Source organism: Ctenopharyngodon idella, chromosome 4 (genome assembly GCF_019924925.1).
Source record: "Ctenopharyngodon idella isolate HZGC_01 chromosome 4, HZGC01, whole genome shotgun sequence".
Lineage (NCBI taxonomy): Eukaryota > Metazoa > Chordata > Actinopteri > Cypriniformes > Xenocyprididae > Ctenopharyngodon > Ctenopharyngodon idella.
The window spans coordinates 14,428,326-14,447,743 of record NC_067223.1 but is presented as its reverse complement, the minus strand read 5'-3'; the positions used below and the strand labels follow the sequence as shown (position 1 = coordinate 14,447,743).

General features: G+C 38.3%; 1 protein-coding gene across 3 annotated transcripts in view; it reads right to left on the bottom strand.

The window, feature by feature from the left end:
* Window positions 1–466: 466 nt before the first annotated feature.
* Window positions 467–19,418, bottom strand: part of strip2 (striatin interacting protein 2) — a 28,786-nt gene continuing 9,834 nt past the window's right edge. Inside the window, exons 4-22 of one of the 3 annotated variants that reach the window (XM_051892092.1) lie at window positions 17,723–17,857; window positions 17,283–17,403; window positions 14,739–14,807; window positions 14,266–14,372; window positions 13,976–14,103; window positions 12,303–12,491; window positions 10,779–10,829; window positions 9,548–9,780; window positions 7,632–7,697; window positions 7,423–7,486; window positions 6,501–6,572; window positions 6,341–6,415; window positions 5,189–5,286; window positions 4,926–5,052; window positions 3,730–3,830; window positions 3,580–3,646; window positions 3,334–3,438; window positions 2,821–3,025; window positions 467–873 (exon numbers count right to left, since the gene is read on the bottom strand). In XM_051892092.1, coding sequence (XP_051748052.1) covers window positions 623–873; window positions 2,821–3,025; window positions 3,334–3,438; window positions 3,580–3,646; window positions 3,730–3,830; window positions 4,926–5,052; window positions 5,189–5,286; window positions 6,341–6,415; window positions 6,501–6,572; window positions 7,423–7,486; window positions 7,632–7,697; window positions 9,548–9,780; window positions 10,779–10,829; window positions 12,303–12,491; window positions 13,976–14,103; window positions 14,266–14,372; window positions 14,739–14,807; window positions 17,283–17,403; window positions 17,723–17,857 — 2,264 coding nt within the window. In that variant the 3' untranslated portion in view covers window positions 467–622. The remainder of the gene's footprint in view (window positions 874–2,820; window positions 3,026–3,333; window positions 3,439–3,579; window positions 3,647–3,729; window positions 3,831–4,925; window positions 5,053–5,188; window positions 5,287–6,340; window positions 6,416–6,500; window positions 6,573–7,422; window positions 7,487–7,631; window positions 7,698–9,547; window positions 9,781–10,778; window positions 10,830–12,302; window positions 12,492–13,975; window positions 14,104–14,265; window positions 14,373–14,738; window positions 14,808–17,282; window positions 17,404–17,722; window positions 17,858–19,418) is intronic. The other 2 variants (XM_051892094.1, XM_051892093.1) reach the window with 2 other exon arrangements.

Genomic DNA, 19,418 nt, shown 5'->3' with positions numbered 1-19,418 from the left:
AAGTGCAGCAGAAATTTTTTTGTAACCTTGGCCAGATCTGTGCCTTGCCACAATTCTGTCTCTGAGCTCTTCAGGCAGTTCCTTTGACCTCATGATTCTCATTTGCTCTGACATGCACTGTGAGCTGTAAGGTCTTACATAGACAGGTGTGTGGCTTTCCTAATCAAGTCCAATCAGTATAATCAAACACAGCTGGACTGGAAATGAAGGTGTAGAACCATCTCAAGGATGATCAGAAGAAATGGACAGCACCTGAGTTAAATATATGAGTGTCACAGCAAAGGGTCTGAATACTTAGGACCATGTGATATTTCAGTTTTTCTTTTTTAATAAATCTGCAAAAATGTCAACAATTCTGTGTTTTTCTGTCAATATGGGGTGCTGTGTGTACATTAATGAGGGAAAAAATGAACTTAAATGATTTTAGCAAATGGCTGCAATATAACAAAGAGTGAAAAATGTAAGGGGGTCTGAATACTTTCCGTACCCACTGTATATATTATATATATAGAACAAGAACAGCTGACCCTCAGAGCTTTGAGTATTTATATGTCGATCATGAGTCCACAGTAATTGTGTCGGTTTAATAGGAAACAAAAGTCCTATAATCATTAAAGTAGGATCACTGGGCCTGTAGCAGACCCTCCCACTGAATAGGTTGGGAGAACACCTCTCTTTCAAGCCACATCTCGTAGCTGTAATGGAAGTCTTCGGGCAGGTCGACACGCTGACCTAAAACACTTTGGAGGCAATTGTCCACTGGTGTAAACTCGCTGTTCTGACTCTTATCGTAACGTCGCGTGTTGAATTTCTCGATGCTCTCACGCAGTGCACACTCCTCCGCCTGGAAGTCCCACGGCCGAGCGTCGATATCTGGCAGGAGAGAAAGAAATATAAGAGCATTTGAGAGCTATGACACACAGTATGTATTACATATGAGAACAGGTCATGTGGAACACTTTCGCTGTGTCTGAAATTGCATACTGTAGCTGTGACCCCATTCAGAGGCTCCATCCTTCGAAGGCCGTGAACCGAGTGTTGTTAAATGGGACCACTTTTGTCGCTTAGCAGCTGTGACAGCCGCTGTTGACAAGCAGCAGTAACGCTTGTACTGGATTTTTTTAAAAAGTTATATATATATTTTTTTTTTAAGATTTATTTTTGGCAATTTTTGCCTTTTATTATGATAGGATAGTATAGAGTGGATAGGAGAGAGAGGGGGGGATGGGATTGAGACAGGTCCACAAGCTGGGACTTGAACTCGGGTCGCTTATATATCGGCGTGCTGCCCACGAGGCTATCGGCGCCGACTGAAAGTTATATTCAACTGTCTGAAAACAAAACAGGGTTCACAACCAGTCTAAATATGCTGACCTTAGTTTATACTCTTTATTATGTGCAAAAATAGACAATCTATAAAATTCTTCTTTCAAACCTCAAACTTATACACACTACAAGATATTCTTAAGATTATCATGCCACACTTAGCACCTCACGTAATCTCACAGGGAAGCAGATGTAAACAAAATGGATACAGTGTTGCGGCAACTTGCTGTAGACATTATATGACGAGACATTATAAAGGCAGTTGCGCTTTTGCCACATTTCGACCAGCCATTCCTCCATCTCCATTGTCCACCAAACCCATACAGCTGCTTGTTGTTTCGCAGTTGCCATTTCTAAAGTTCTGTCACTTCCGTCTCCTTGTAGACTTGTCTTGTAGACTATCATTTTGAGTGCTGTTGAGTGGATTCTTTAACACCTCTGATTGGTCATTGTGTTCACGCGCTCAACAGATATGTCTGTGATTGGCTACAATGATCATGGGAGCGTTTGAACGCAGGAATCTATCAGCGGATCCTTCTATCAGCCGATATATTAGGCATCCGCTGATAGACATCTGCTTTCAAGTCGCTACTTTTGACAACACTAGTAAATGCCTCACATTGCCAGATAATCTGGGCTGAACATCGGAACCAACCGATGCCCTGGACATAATTTTTTCCTCAGAATGTCGGGAGGGGAATTGGCCTGAAACTCCTATAGTCTGAGCCTGGCTTAAGTTGAAACCCTAAAAGGGTAATCCAGAATTTTCTCAATAAAATTCAGTCCTCATCGGAGCGCTTGGGATTGGCTAGGCTGCGAAGGATCCATCGGTTTTATCCTTTGTGGCCCTGGAAAAATGAAGGACGCATTTATAGTCCGCATTCGAAAGAGCATTTAAATTGGGACAGCCTTCGTCAAGCCGCTCTAATGCATTCAGCCTTCGAAGGATGCAGCCTCTGAATTGGGACACAGTAGGTAGGTACTACATTTGGTTTGAAACTTACTTTGCACCCATTAAAGTACATTCTATATAGTATGAATGAAATTTGGACATACAACATCCATCATGTTGTCACGGTCATGTGACCTACAGACCTACCGCCATTCACAGTTCCTCTCCTGTGGCCTCATGGGATAGTAAAGTGTCCATTGTATGCACATTTCAGAATCTCTGTTTGAAGTAGTAGGTCATCCGAGTACTTTTCGCCAAATGTTTTTTAAATGCTATGTATTTGGACATACTACTCTGTTGGTGTACTGTTGTTTGCATACTGAAGTTTAGGGAAGTATTCGAATTTCAAATACAATGAATGGCTCATGATTCACTATGATTCATGTTTCAGGACACATGAAACATTTTAAATTGGAATCTGATAAGTTTATTCAAAGTAACCTACAGTACACCTTCCATAGGGTCTTCCTCCCTGAAGTTAAGTGTCTTGCTCAGTGGCCCTGCTCTGCTCCATCACCCATAATAAAAAAACTGGTTTTTACCGTTCCCATACGCCCAGTCGTCATTGAGCCGATGTCTGACTTTCTGGTAGATGGCGGACATGGTTTTCATGTTACTCTTTCTCCACTGTCGCCCCAGATACTTGGTCTGGATCTTGAGGAGTTTGAGAACATAGAGCTGCATCATGGCCTGTTTGACCTTGAGCGCCCTCTTCAGGATGGGAGCAGATTTGAACACCACGAGCATCTGTAAAAGAAAGACACAGAACAAACTTACGTAAATTGTACACAAAACATAGATATGTATTAGAAAATGAGACTTTAATGCCCATTTTCACAGACAGGGCTTAGCCTAAACCAGGATTAGGAGAGCATAGGACTTATTTCAATTAGAGCATTTAAGTAGCTTTTATAAACGCTGACTAGAAAAATGCAAGATGCTTTCAGTTAAAACACCTCAAACATGCATTTTAGTCTAGGACTAGCTTAAGCCTTGTCTGTGAAACTGGGGGAATGCTCTTGTAATCTTTAAAATGAATATTTTCTGTCTTTCACCATAGTTCTCGAGTGTTTCCACTTGGTGATTTTGTTTAGGATCCTCAGTAGGTTGATGCAGGAGAAGAGATTACGCCAGCAAAACTGATTACTGTCACCAGCTTCCTGTTTACACGCACAGACACACATTCACCGTCTTAACACCATTCAAAAATGACATTTTTATCTTTTTAGTCACCTATAAAATATTATCTGGAGTTTAAGTAAAAAAAAAAAAAAAAAAAAAGCAGTGTTTTGTATAATTACCAGGCTTTCAGCTGTGAGTTCAGGCATTTCATGAACCACACAATGTGGGAAATCCAGGGCACAAATGCTGGCATCAGAAAACACAATATGTAAAAAAAAAAAATTCAGACACAGGAGTTGGTTTGAATGAGAACAGATCTAAATGTCTACCTGTTTTTGGCACTGATGTAAGACATAATGTTCTGGTTGAAGAATTTGAGGATGAGGGGGATGCAGTTGGCAAACACCAGATGCTGAGCCACATATTCAAACTGTCCGGGACGGGAAAAAAAACATTCAGTACATAATAATGTACTTCATAAAAATCTTCAGCATATGAACAACAGTACATTTTAATATAAGGAGGAATAGCTATTTAAATCCAGTATGTTACATAGAGAGGAAGTCAGTTTGTTTAATATCTATAATTACTGCCAACGTCCCTCATTCTCAACTGAGCAGGAGCTTTCATTAGGCTTTCATTTGTAAGACATTCATCTGAGACTGAGATGCACATTGAAGAGTGATTTGTCTCCAGTTGTTCTTCGTTTATCAGGGCTTTACATGTTAATGGGCAAACTCTGTCAAAGAGCTACCCAGAATTAACTGTACATCAGCGCAGCGGGATATGTCAGCAGATCAGCAAAGCTGACAGTTGTTCTTGTTGTTTAATCTGAGCAAATGAGTGATTGAGAAGGAAAAGAAGGAAGATGCCATTAGTAACTGATAATTCAGTGCTGTATGAAGATGTGATCCTTCAAGTCGAGAGTGAGAAAGGGTAAACTGACATGACAAAATAAGTGTGCTATAAAACTCTTCTCACTGCAGTGCTATTTATTTATCACCGCTTCCATTCTCCACCAATAGAGGGCGACACTTAAAAAACACCCACGTTCATTTTTCAGAATTTGTCACGCTCATCATACAGGATTAGTCTGAACTGTGCTGGCAAGACACTTTGTTCTTGTACCCTGCTAATATTTTAAAATCATCTGATGTATGAGGAGAGAAATTCTCAGGTTTCTCAGCATCCGAGTGGGTTTTATTGGTCAAGCCCACTCTCTTTAGTTTGAAATATGACAGATTTGTCTTTCTTACTGATGCATTTAGAGTATCTTTTTTAGTTTAAGTGCTTGTCTCTTTGTTGTATTGAGATGAATGGTGCTTTGACAGCGAGCCTATCTGCAGAATGCCGGGTCAGTCAAGTACAAGACATCAGAAAGACACAAGCAGAGAAAAGAATGGCACATAAAGAGAGAGAGAGAGAGAGAGAGAGAGAGAGAGAGAGAGAGAGAGAGAGAGAGAGAGAGAGAGAGAGAGAGAGAGAGAGAGAGAGAGAGAGAGAGAGAGAGGGGAAAGAGTCTGACCTGGTATATGTGGTTGAGTTTGAAGTGTTTGAGCAGCAGTAGCAGGAGAGCTGAAATCGCTTTGACGATAATCTCCTTGTGTCTGTTCACATCAATGCCCAGCTTCATGCTCTGGAGGACGGTGATTCTGTTTCCAACACAAACACGGCAAATGTTTGCTGTGCGTCTAAAACAAACCGCATTGATCTGTTCATGCACCATTTTACACATGCACAGATCAAACGCAGAGTCTCCGCTGTACGTGCATTTGTGTGTAGACTTACGGCATCTCCTCCGGCAGAACGTCGGCTAGGATGTTGATAGAATCGGTCTTTGCTTTGGAGGTTGGAGCTGCAGCCAGTAGCAGCTTCAAAAGAGCAATCTACAAAGAGACTAACATTAGTGCAACACGCCTACCTGGTTTGTCTGAACAGTTACTAAATGTAATGCACAATCCTATACTGTGAAGCAAATCAGGGAGCAGAGTTTAACAATTTTGCCTGAAGTGTAGAATGTGTTTTTGGACAATCGGAGCATTGGTGTTCTTTCTTGCTCCAAGAGCCTTCTGATACCAGCTCATAACAAGAATTAAATGTATGTTAACAGCCAAAAATGCAATTTCATATCAGCATGAATTTGCAATGTATTAAAAGTTGTAGCATTTAGAATTAAGGTAAATATGGTAAAAATTAACCTTCATATTGCTTCGGCTCCGTCGCGGAAGGGACACATACATTTTTATTTTTTTTTAAGTCCATAGTTTTTAATAAGCTTTGCAAGTTTGTTAAGACTGTCAAAATACACATCATTATTTTTTTCCAGATTTTTTTTAAACAAAACATGTAAGAGATAAATCCATTTAAACTAAATTTTGCGTTCAGGTCCGTTTTGACCCGAAAGTGAACTGTGGCTTTACACATGATATTACACTGTTTTTTGTTTGTTTGTTTTACATCTAATTTGTCTCAAATTACTTCTGTAAAATACATTTAAGATTCAAGCCGTTTATAATCATAATTTTTTCATATGCAAGTAAAATGAATATATTTTGTTAGAAAACATTTCAGAGTGATACTGATGTTGTTTTGTTAGAAAAACAATAAGTAGGTTTCATAAATTTAGACCGTTTTGAGCAGTCACGAGTTAGAAGTTTCAAATTAATTTAAATCCATTGAAGTCAGTGGAGTTAAAAGATATATATTGTAATTGAAATCTATAGATGCAAATAGATAAAGTGCAATAAAATAAACATTTAAAAGTGTATTTTGGATGTTTTCTTTCCACTAGTCTGCCCAAATTTAACTCCCTTAAAGAGAGATAGAACTGTAAAATATTATCGTTCCGCTCACATATTCTACTGGAAAGCATGAGCTATATTCACAAGCACCTGAGTGTGTAAAATTCAGTAAGAAAGATGAAGTGTATGGGAAACTTACAACATACTGTGAGAGGCTGGGCAACATTCCCAAATATAGAATCTCTGCAGGCGTTTCTTCCACCTCCTCCTCCCCCTATCCAATCAAAAGAGCCAATTCTGTTTGACAGCTTAATGGACCAGTAATAAATGCAAAAGAACAATGAACTTGAGTCACTTACCAAAGTCATGGGGCACTGCTGCAGCTCCTCCTCTCTCTTGATCTGGACCTCCGCTATGGAGACATACTTGTGCTTGAGAGAGAAAGGGATCAGTGAGAGAGAATTGCCATGGTGACCGAGGATGGATATCTAAACAGTGATTGGCTGAAAGAGCCCCAATAGAGCATGCATTAGACCACTGGATTCACATCAATGCATATCTGCGGCAGAACAGCTGGTAAACCCGACAGATATAATCCACTTATAAAGTATCAATAAAAGGGCAAACATTTGAAGCAAGAGAAAATATGTTTAAGCATTTGGTTTTCATGCATATTTATAGTAATGTTCAAACCATTTTTGTTAAAAAGAACCTATTATACCTTTTCTCAAAAGTCTTTTCATGCTTGATTTTTCAAAAAACACCTTATTTTCCCATATTCTCCATCTCTTCCCAGACTGTCAGTAACGCTCTGTTTAGTTCCTGTCTCTATGAAGCCCCTCCTTCTGAAAAGCACATTGTGCTCCGATTGGTCGGCTGGACCAGTGTGTTGTGATTGGTCAAGCGCTTTGAGCATGTCTGGGGAATGTCCCGCCACTTACCATAAGAGTGAGTTTTAACACTCTACTAACTAACTCAACCAGGCCCCACCCTTTATTTTGCATATGCCTTGGGTGGGAATTATTTAAATGAGGAATATTGTGACGGAAGAAAACTCAAGTCTACAATTGAAGCGTTTCAGGGAGTTCAGAAACAGTGACACTGATATAGAGAATAACTCCCGCTGGAGGGTCTTTGTGCTTTGTAACTTTGCAGACCTTTTTCATGCTCAAACAGCAACATTACACAATTTTTTTTTTTTTTTAAAAAGTCATAATAGGTCCCTTTTAATCCTCAGCTGTCTAGAAGAATACTAGAAAACAAAAATGTTTCCATGCTCACCTGTTTCAGAGTCTTTACACTCTCATGTATGGGCCGGGGTAACCCAACCAGAGTGTCAATGTCACTAAAATAACATCAGAAAGAACAAGGTTAAACCAGAAACGGCAGAGTATATTGATTTAATGACAATGAATGACCTTTATTATCGTTCATCATAGATTCATAACAGTGGCAATGCTTTAACCCGAGTGAACTGATCAAAGACTCACCTTCCCAAGGTGAAGCCGATAAATTTATTTCTGCTGGTCTCTAGAAAGTGCTCAATGTCTTTCTCTCTGTGGAAGGAAGAAGGGAATGGACTACATGAGGAGTTGGTTTGGCTATAAACAGATAGCTTTTTCTCAGTTTACTTGCTTTAACTTATCAAACACAGCAACGTAATGGCGTCCCTTTAGGACTGTCATTGTCTCTATGCTCGCTAACCTCTTTAAACTGCTGCAACACCCCCTCCGCCACCCTCTCGTTCTGATCTGCATGCGGCAGCGCAGCTCAGCACAGCGTTACAATTCACAGGTAAACACTGTACCGCATGACTCGTCAAATAATCAAGAGGGTATGATCAATTGTGACTGTTACAGCTTTCACTGCTGATTCATCTCTTTTTCTTCCTCTGTGTTTCTCCCTGTTCATCTGTCTCCGTCCAAAAATCTGCATTATTTATGCCAGACATACTGCAGCCTGTGTTTCTAGCACAGGAGCTGTAGTAGATTTTTCTAAGCAGTTCAGATGAGTCACTACAGATACAGTATGGAGCATCAGATACACTATCGTTCAAAAAGTTTGGTGTCAGAAAGATTTTTTTTAAATTGACCAAAAGTGACAGTTTTTATAAGACATTTATAAGAGTTCCATTTCAAATAAATGCTGAGCTTTTTAACGTTCTATTCAAAGAAACCTGAAAAAAAATGTATCAGTTTCCACAAAAATATGAAGCAGCACAACTGTTTTCAACAGTAACAATAAGAAATATTTCTTGAGCATATCAGAATGATTTCTGAAGGATCATGTGACACTGGAGTAATGGAGTAAGGATGCTGAAAATTCAGCTTTGATCACAGGAACAAATTACATTTTACAATATATTCAAATACAGAACAGTTATTTTAAATTGTACAAATATTTCAGAATATTATTGTTCACAGTAGCTATGTTTCCATTCAAAGTTGCGAATTTGGAATATCGCATAAAACATTTGCGAATGTTGGAATATGTGCATATGTGGTATGTACAGTGTATACTTAGATGGTATGTGCATGTATAGGAACGATTATTGGTTTACACGTGTGTGTGTATATACGTATGTACAAATATGTATAGTTAACTGCAGAAGAAATTATAACTTGGTTGTTTTTTTTTTGTTTTTTTGTTTTTTGCATATGGAAATTCAGAGGAACTTCTGATTTGATTTCAATTAAGTTTATCTGTAATGTATTTATCCTCCAATAAAAAAAAAATAAAAAAAACATTTGCGAATAAAGCAGTGTTTTCTATTCCATGTGTTCAAGAGAACAAAACTGTCACTTCCTGGAAAATTGGCACAAAATATCTGCAATAAAAATGAAGTTGCTGCAGTCGGAGAAGAAACTGTGGCTCTTTTTCCTCCATCATAAATGACTTGCACCTCAGAGCACGCAGATGAAACTGTCATGTTATCTTGCGTTTGGATGCCTGATGTTTGGGACACTTCTGGGAGGAAGTTAAACCAAATCATTTTAATGACAGACTTTGACTCAGGCATTTCAAAATGACCAAACCAAAATTTGAGAGGCTTTGCGATGCGATTGGTCCGCTGGTTCGTCCATTTATCCAATCACATTCACTGATAAGGCAAAGTCACAAGTTTTTTTGTTGCGCATCAAGGGATTTATTCAGTAAATGTGTTTCCATCACAGTTTATGCTCATTTCTTTTTATTAGGTAAAAAAGGTATCCACCTCATTTAAGCACATTCGTTTTTAATGCACTTTTTTTTTTAAAAATGTATGCGCATCTTGCCGTTGTGAAAATGAATGGCAGGTAATATTCAGAGTGGGGTGTGTGTTTTGAAACCAGCGACAAAAGCTGAGTTCATGGTCATTCTGGACATCCCGTAGAGTCACATTTGAAGAAAAGATCTTGTACGCTACCTGACTTTGGGGGCCCAGGGCAGGCCCTTGGGGAAGGACACCCTCTCAGTCGGGGGCCGCAGCGGTGGTGGTGGTGGCGGCGGTTGGATGATGACGTCTCTGTCGAGAGGGTCGACCTCTCCCTCGATGCCACTGTCCACATCCTCTGGGTCATCTTCCTCATCCCGGGCATCATCATTCTTGAAAGGGTCCCGTTCGTTGTACGTGTCTAGGCTGTCCTGCTTGACCAGGGGCTGCAAGAGATGAAGAAACAGTTTAATATCAACTCGCAAATGTGCATATTACTCTGGACCCTGATATTGAGTCTCATTTCCAAATTTTAAAGGCCGTAACACACCAAGTTGACATCAAAAAACTTGCGACTGGGTTGTTGCCTTGCGTCAGCTGTGTTTGGACCAAAATGCTGCACTCAAACGTCTCAGACGCTCACCAACGGCCGACCATTGCTTGGTGTGTTATGGCCCTAAATCCATTAATTATAATTTTAAAATGCTTTAACTGTCCAAACTGAAACATCCCGTTTCAAATGTTTACACTGAACGAGACTCACATCAGGGTCACCCAGAATTACTTGTGGTAATTTTCCATTGATTATCCTTCAGATTACATTCCCCATCCATTGCTTATTGCTGAAACTTACCGTTCCATAAACCTGCAAATGATAAGCATCATAAAAACTTTGAATCCTTGACGCAATTTTTGGGACTCGTACATTCCAGATACAACACTGCTTTTTCAACATTCCTGTGCAGATTTAGTTCAACAAAGGCACAAAAAACAAGTTCTTTACATCTCTAGTGTTGTGCAAACGGATGAATGGCAAGATTCAGAGCAAGCATCAGGCATGAGGTGCATTAGTGGAGCGTCATCCTTTGTTCCAGTGCAGTCAATGTATGAGTGTGTCTGTGGGCGGTGCTGAGGCCATGAGCAAAGGTGACTCAGCTGTGATTGGTTGCCTATGAGAAGAAGCCATTCTGCTAGCTAGTGTGTCTATGTGGATCTCATTGACTGAGAATATGTGGAAAGATGTGCAAATGGAAAGATAGGAGGAGGAGAGAGAGTCTTGCTAATGTCCGGTAGCCATGGTCAGCTGTATCTCTCAGAACCCTTCCCTTCCCCAAATCAAGTTTCAAAAGGAAAAACAAATTGCTGTGAAGGAAAAGAGAGGTGGAAGAGTGCAAGGCCAGCCCACAACAAAGAGAATGCACAAAAGGGTTTTTGGGGTAAAGACCTGTTTCTTGGCATATGGACTGTCTCCTTCCAAGCTATCAACAAAGGCACTCTGTAGGGACACAAGGAAGAGACGGGAATGAGCCAACAGGAAAACCAAAACCCAGAGACAAAAGGGCAGAAAGGAGTAGAGAGGGAGACAGAGGAAAAGCAAAAACTATGCACTGCAAAAAAGAGGTTTTCTTACTTAGTATTTTTGTCTTGTCTTTCAGTATGAATATCTAAACATTGTTAAATAAAGATGCATTTACTTGTGAAGCAAAATGACATCAGATCTGAAAAATTGATCAAAATTTAATGAGTTTATACTTGAAAAAGAAAAATTAAAAATATCTGCAAGTGGGGTCAGAAAAATAAACTTAATTCAAAGGGAAAACAAGATTATTTTTCTTACTCTGTTGACAGTTTTTTTTCTTCTTGTTTTAAGCAAAAACTCATGAATTTTTTATAATTACAAGACTTAAAGGGATAGTTCACCCAAAAATGAAAATTATCCCATAATTTACTCACTCTAAAACCATCCTAGGTGTATATGACTTTCTTCTTTCAGCCAATCACAATCAGAGTTATATTAAAAAATATCCTGGCTCTTCCAAGCTTTATAATGGGAGTGAATGGTAACCGAGATTTTGAAGCCCAAAAAAGCACATCCATCCATCAGAAAAGTAATCCATACGGCTCTAGTTTATAAAGTTTAGCTCTAGTTTATTAAGTTGTAAACATGGATATTTTTATTGCAAAAACACATCGTTTCTCTTCAGAAGGCCTTTATTAATGCCCTGGAGCCGTATGGATTACTTTTATGATTGATGGATGTGCCTTTTTGGGCTTCAAAATCTCGGTTACTATTCACTCCCATTATAAAGCTTGGAAAAGCCAGAATATTTTTTAATATAACTCCGATTGTGTTCATCTGAAAGAAGATAGTCATATACACCTAGGATGGCTTGAGGGTGAGTAAATCATGGGATAATTTTCATTTTTGGGTGAACTAGCCCTTTAATATCTTAATGTAGTTTTGTTTCTAGAGTAAATGTATCTTGCTTTAAGAATGCTTAGATGTTTGTACTGGAAAAATAAGAAAATCATTTTTTGCAGAGTGAAACCTGCTGTGATTGGTCCATAATGTTTTGCAGACAGACCAGTCAATCGATGCACTGCTTAATTTCACTCTCATTGTGACATCACTGTTGCAATGTTAGAGTGTCTTTAAGGGCAGTAGTGTGGTAAAACACAAGCATGTAGTCCCTTTAGTGTGTTTATGTTAAAAGTTGTGTAAGTTTTGTAGGCTGGGTGGTCCATCATATTAGTATAAACTAGTATTAGATCCGATTTTTTGTGTGTGTGTGTGTGTGTGTGTGTGTGTGTGTGTTTTGTATTTCACATACTGATTGTATAGGTTTATGTGCATGAGTGGTTGTGTGTAGTGAGCTCAACTCATGCTGGCACAGTGAATGTACTTTTTGTTTACATGATTTCTGCTAGTTGCTCTGAGAGCTGTGTGTTTGTCTTGTGCTTCTCGTACCCTGCGGCTCCTGCGTCCTCTCTTCTGCTGCTGCTGTTGCTCGATGAGCTCCATGGCTGAGGCTGGAGGGGAAGCGGCCCGCATGTTTCGCACCACCTTAATGCTGTCCTCGGGGAGCGGCGGCAGCTTCAACTGCTCTCTCATTCTCACCTTCATCTCCTGCAGCTCCTCGAAACCTCCCAGTGTGAACTGAGGTGCACGCCAACACACAGACACACAGAAATCAGTGGACAGAACACTATAGTGATGTAAGCAGGTCCGTTATTGACTTGATTTAGACTTGAAAGAGTCCATGATAGACACAATGTTTGTTTTATGAAAAATCCAAATAAAATAGAACAAAATTTAGTCATCCATCAATCCATGCAGAATAAAATTGAATATACACTACCATTCAAATGATTGGGGTCAGTAAAATGTTTTTATATTTCTGAAAGACGTCTCTCGTGCTCACCAAGACTGCATTTGACCAAAAATATTTATTTGACCAAAATACAGTAAAAAAAAGCTGTTTTCTATTTGAACATATTTTAAAATGTCATTTATTCCTGTGATGCAAATCTGAATAGAATAAGTAATCTATGAGTAAAATGGAATAAAATTGAATGTAACAGCATAACAGAATAGCTTAGAATAAGCAGTGTTTAATGTGTGGAACACAATAGAAAGAATAGAATTAATCTGTAAGTAAAATGTAACAAAATGGAACGTAACAGCATAACAGAATATCATAGAATAAGCAGTGATTAATGTGTGGAATAGAATAGAAAGAATGGAATTAATCTATAACTGAAATGGAATAAAATAGAACGTAACTTAGTATAACAGAATAACAGATTAACCAGTGATTAATGTGTGGTATAGAATAGAATAGAATAGAATAGAATAGAATAGAAGTAATCTATAAGTGAAATGGAATAAAGTGGAATGTAACATAGCATAACAGAATATCATAGAATAAGCAGTGATTAATGTGGAATAGAATAGAACAGAACAGAATAGAATAGAATAGATAATCTATAAGGGAAACAGCATAACGGAATAGCATAGAATAAGCAATGATTAATGTGTGGAATAGAATAGAATAGAATAAGTAATCTATGAGTAAAATTCGATAAAACAGAATATAACAGCATAGCATTACAGAATAGCATAGAATAAGCAGTGATTAATATGTGGAATAGAATAGAATAGAATGTAACAGCATAGCAGAATAGCATAGAATAAGAACTGATTAATGTGTGGAATAGAATAGTATAGAACAGAACAGAATAGAACAGAATAAGTAATTTATGAGTGAAATTGGATAAAACAGAATGTAACAGCATAGCATAACAGAATAGCATAGAATAGAATAGAAATAATCTATAAGTAAAATGGAATGTAACAGAATAAAAGAATAGCATAGAATTAGCAGTGATTTATGTGTGGAATAAAACACAATAGAATAGAGCAGAGCAGTAGAAGTAATCTATGAGTGAAATGGAATAAAATACAATGTAACAGTAAAACAGAATAGCATAGAATAAACAGTGATTTATGTGAGGAATAGAATAGAATAGAATAGAATAGAATAGAATAGAATAGAATAGTGGAACAGAATAGAATCAAAGTATTAATCTAAATTGGAACATATTCTATAGTAATTCTGTTTTGTGTATATTGAGACTGACCAGTATGGTCTTCCAGAGTAAGAGCAGCACTTTCTTCATGGGGAAATGGGGTGCATTCATGCTGCAGAACTTGGTTACCATGGTGAAGAGGAGGAGGGCAAAGGGCTCTCCGTTATAAAGGGGTGAACCTGAGAAGAGGAGGGAGGTTAATCACTGCACCATAGAGAAGGTCAACAGCCAACCACTGCGATCACACACACACACACACACACACACACACACACACACACACAGTATTCTGTATATCTGTAAGACTTAAGGACACATAGTTCTCTGACAGTCTTTCTCACCCAACTCTGTTTTGAAGGCCTGTCTGGCTGTCTTCCTCTCAGGACTGTCACCATCCATTTCCACACGAATGGTCTCAACCATCAGATACATGATGCTCAGAAGAACCCTTCAGAACATAATGCAAACGCCTTTACTTTCAATCTGAGTGATTGTGTGTACTAGTGAGAGAGAGTCTTTGTTTATTGTGACCAAAGGTAAGTATTTTCCTTCTATAATCAGCTAATGCAGCAGCTTTACTCCTTACAGGAAAACAACATTCAGGTCTCAATTATGTTTGCTTGGAGCGAGCAGATATAGTGAGCATCGGTGCATAGCACTCAAAAACATGAAGGCATATGAGGCTGCCGTCAGAAAGACTTTGAAGTAAATCTGAGAAGTGGATTGTGGTTTGGAGGAAGAGAAGTCATGTTGTGAGAGAGCGTATGAATGTCTGTGAAAGAAGAAAATGATTCATTCCCAGAGGACATCTTACCTGAGTTCAGTGCTGTCTGCCAGCGAAATGGCTGGTTTCCTTACCGCGGTGCTGCACGCCTGGTTATTACTGGAGGAAAAGGGAGTAATACTAAATCAAAATAGCACTCTACAGACATCCTTACATAATATCAACATCAAAAGACTCATTACAAGCAGCCGATCATTTTATTATGCCACAAAATACAATATAAATGAGTTTTTGAGAGGCAAACAGGGCATACGGTCTAATGTCTTGCATTCATTCTGCAGCACAAACACTAGCTTATTGCACCTGACAAGCTGTCAACCTTGATCATTTGAATATGTTGTGCTTGGCCAAATATGAATCAATGCTCAGAGATGTTGGAGGGCTAATTGTGCAAATTATGGCATCATAAACTGCAGAAAAGGCAGCGGTATGGTCTCCCGGAGCGCAGTTCTGCTGTGTGGGCTGATGGGACAATGGTACAAAGACATTAAATCCCCCAGGCAGGGGCTTGAAAGAGGAGAGGCATGGTGGCCAGGCTGTCTTTGAAGCCGAGATCAGAGACGGACCACTCTGAGGCTCTCTGAACACAAGAGAGCGGGAGGAAACGGAGAGAAAGGGCGGTGGTGCAGGAAATAAGGACGAGAGATGACAGCAGGTATGAGAGGGATACACAAAAGATACACCTTTTTGATCTTGATTTGATGCTTATATTAACTTCATAAGAATATGATGAACCTGAAATATATAATGAAACATATGGTAGTTAGCATTTAATATATGAAACATTACAAGTCACAGTTTATCAGCTGAAATGTGCTACGAAAAAAAAGCTACGCTCACCAGGGACTGAATTATATTATATTATATTATATTATATTATATTATACTTAGTGCTGTCAGTCAAATCAATTAATTAATCATATCTATACGGAGCCCCGCACATGACATGCAAGAAAAAAATTTAATCGTGCACACGATTTATTAATTCGTTCCCTTGATTTACTAATTCGTTCCCTCGATTTACTAAAACGTGCGCACGATTGACTATTTAATTCCCTCGATTTACAAATCATGTGCATGATTTATAAATCGAGGAAACGAAATAGTCAATTGTGTGCACGATTTAGCCTACTATTTTTTTCCTGCATGTCATGTCTGGGGCTCTGTACATCTAACATAAAAGTTTGAACATAAATATATACACATTTACAAACTTTTATGTTAGATGCGATTAATCGATTTGACAGCACTAATTATATTATATTATATTATGTTATATATTAATTTGTGTTATTTTAGTATTATTTGTATATTCTTTTAATATTTTGAATTATTAATAGCTTTTAGTTTTTAATTTAAGTTTTAGTAATTTTATTATGTGCTTTTGTCATTTGTATTAGGTTTTTATTTAGCTTTAATTAATTTTTAATTCATTTTTTTATTTTTCATTTTTTGTCATTTCAGCACTTTAACTTAAGCTTATTTTAAGTTAGTTGCAAAGGCAACATTTATAATTTTAGAATTTTACATCTAATATTTAGATTTTATTTAGCTTTATTTCATATATATATTTTTAATAGTTTTAGTTAACAAAACCATCACTGATTATATTATATTATATTTTAAAATGTTTTCTAAAATGTTTTGTGTATGTTAATGTCTGAAGATTTTTTTTAATAAAAATGAACAATGTGAATATAAATTTAATTGACATTTTTTAATTAGCCTCTAAATCATACACAAAGCACACACGCTTGGATTTGTGCCAAATGAGAAAGGTACAAGAGCCCAAGTTTATTTGTATAATGAATTTCCCATATAGTTTCAGTTTCACTAAAAATATATTTGTTTAGGTTTGCAGTTTATAATTTTTTTTTTCTCTCAACAATGCAATTTTGACCTGATGCGATTTTTTTAATCAGGTACAACTTATTTTCCAGAAAATATGATAGGTTTTCACATTTTTTTAATGCAGCTTATCTATGCACAAGTTGCCACCAAAATACTGAGGTATGAATGGTTGCCAGACCGTTGCTATTCGGTTACTAATGTGTTCTTTGCACATTCATTTTTGGGTTGTTTCTTTAGGGTGTTCTGGGTGGTTGTACAGTATGTGCAATACTAAGAGAGATATCTGATATCACTGACATCACTCTCTGAATGGAATAGAAGGATCCATTAACATGGAAGTCTACTTAATGTGGGTAATTAGAGAAACAGAGAACTGGCTCGCAGTGCTGCCCGGGCAGCTGCTACTGTACACAGTGGGCATTAAGAAACAGAAAAGGAAAAGGTGTACGGCTCATTAGTACAGCACCCAGGAGATCTGCAGAAATACACAACCCCTTAAACACTGATTCACACACACACAGTCATGACTGGGCCATTTCTAACCTGCTCCCTCATGAGAAAGAGAATAAAAATAGAAGCACTGTTAAACACTTCATTCCCTGTCTCGGTCTCTTTCAATATTTCAGCACTTATCTGTCTGTCCCTGCCTGCAGCAGATGGTCTGCCCTCAGTCACAGATCTCCACCGAGAGACTGAGGCATTTTGGGATATGAAGACACTCACTCTATCTCCATGCTGAGGAGCTCCAGCAGAGCCGTGAAGATGCCCATGTCATAGAGAAGGAAGACATTGTGTCGAGACCAGTAGAGGACGTCTGTCTCTGTGTCACACTCGTCAAACACACCTTAATACACACAGAAGAGAACAAAGAAAAAAAAAAGAAATCATTTTAGCTTACACTCTTAAAAATAAAGGTTCTATATTGGCATCTATGGTTCCATAAAGAACCTTTAAAATCCATAGAACCTTTCCACTGAACAAAAAGTTCTTTAAAATGGAAAACGTTCTTCAGATTATTAAGATGTTCTTCACACTAAGAAAATGGTTGTTTTAAGAAATGTTGACTGAAAGGTTCTTTGTGGAACCAAAAATGGTTCTTCTATGGCATCAACCTTTATTTTATTCCACTCATTGCATTGTGGTTTCATGTGCTATATTCATACCTTGGGCCAAATAGAGGATGGCCCGGGCCACTTTGAGCCTCTTGTCCCGATCGGTGACCTCCAGAGCATCCAGCAGTCTCATGACATATGCCCTCTGCTCCTCCAAACTCAACTCCATCCACCTCCGACCCTTCACTGAGAGCAGAGGACAGAACAATCACATCCATGTTGATCATTCCTGTCTTTCTTCTACCACCTCCCATTCTGGTTCATTTCTCACATGTGAGAAAGATTAGTCAGGATTTGTGTTGCTCAAACATCCGTGAGAGGGGCGGCACTGACCTCTCTTCTCTTTCAGTCATAAATGTTATTCATCCACATATACTGTACGAGAGGGTGACTTATGAATGCAAATTACTGTTGCAAATTACTGGTTTAAAAATGCGCTTAGTAAAACATTTGCCTTATGTTTATTAGAGAGTTTGTGTAGCAGATTTCTGCTGTAGAGTCTTCAGGGGAAGGAATGTGTAAAATGAATTCACTCGTCGAGATCGTTCATCTGACACTGCAAGATTTACTGATGGGAATATATTACGGAAAGTATTACGGAAATGTTTGCTTGCATACGTTTCTCACACTGCAAAATATCAGTGCAAATATCTAAACATTCTTGAATCAAGACACATTTACTTGAGAAGAAAAATGAAAAATTGAATTAGACTTTTAATTCATGACCGCTGTTTTGTTTTGCTCTATCCTCTGTGCTTCTGCGGTCATCAATGTGTCATGCGTCAGGTCATGGTTACTCATCCACTGTAAATCGATGCGTACAGTCAGCCAATTATTTTTAAATATGGATATTTTCTTACAAAAACCCATCGCTTTGCTTTAGAAGGCCTTTATTAACCCCCTGGAGTCGTATGGATTACTTTTATGATGGATGGATGCTCTTTTTTGGGCTTCAAAATCTCACGCCCCCTTCAATACCATTATCAAGTATATCTCCAATTGTGTTTGTCTGAAAGAAGATAATCATATACACATATAAATTTTTGGGTGAACTATACCTTTAAGAATGTTGAGATATTTGTATGAATGTGTCTTGTAAACAACTCGATCAACACATGACATGCAGTTGCTTCACAATCAACACAGACGCGCAGCGCACACAAACGCACAAAAGCTAATGTGATGTGGGTGATCCAGGAACTTGGCTTTTCTCCACTGAGTAGAGACTGCAGTGCCACGGCAAACACAGAGAGAGAGACAGAGAGCGAGAGGTCTGGTGAGGTGAGATTGTGCACACAGCAGGCAGGGTAAAGCCTGAGGCTACACACACACACACACACACACACACACACATATCGTCACTACATAAACATTCATTAAAGTTCTCCTTTTCTCACAGAAAGAGAACTGTGGAAATTTGCTGACGCTTTATTTCCGTTCTCTCTCAGACACAGGTGGAAATATTATGCCGTCTCTTTTTTTCAGCAAGACATCAGGACAGTTGCATAAACATAGCCATTATGTTAAGACAGTGTCTTAAGATCTAGTATGACCCAGTCTTAGTTTTCAGTATCAAATTAGGCCAATCTACATTTTTATGTAACAGATTTTAAAACAGTGTTAAAGAAAAAAATTGATGTCTAACTTGTAGGACTACTCTTAGTGGTTTATTTAACTGGCACCGAGAAGCACTTTCTCACTCTTAAACAACGCAATTCGAGCACAAAACTCAACAGATCTTAAACAC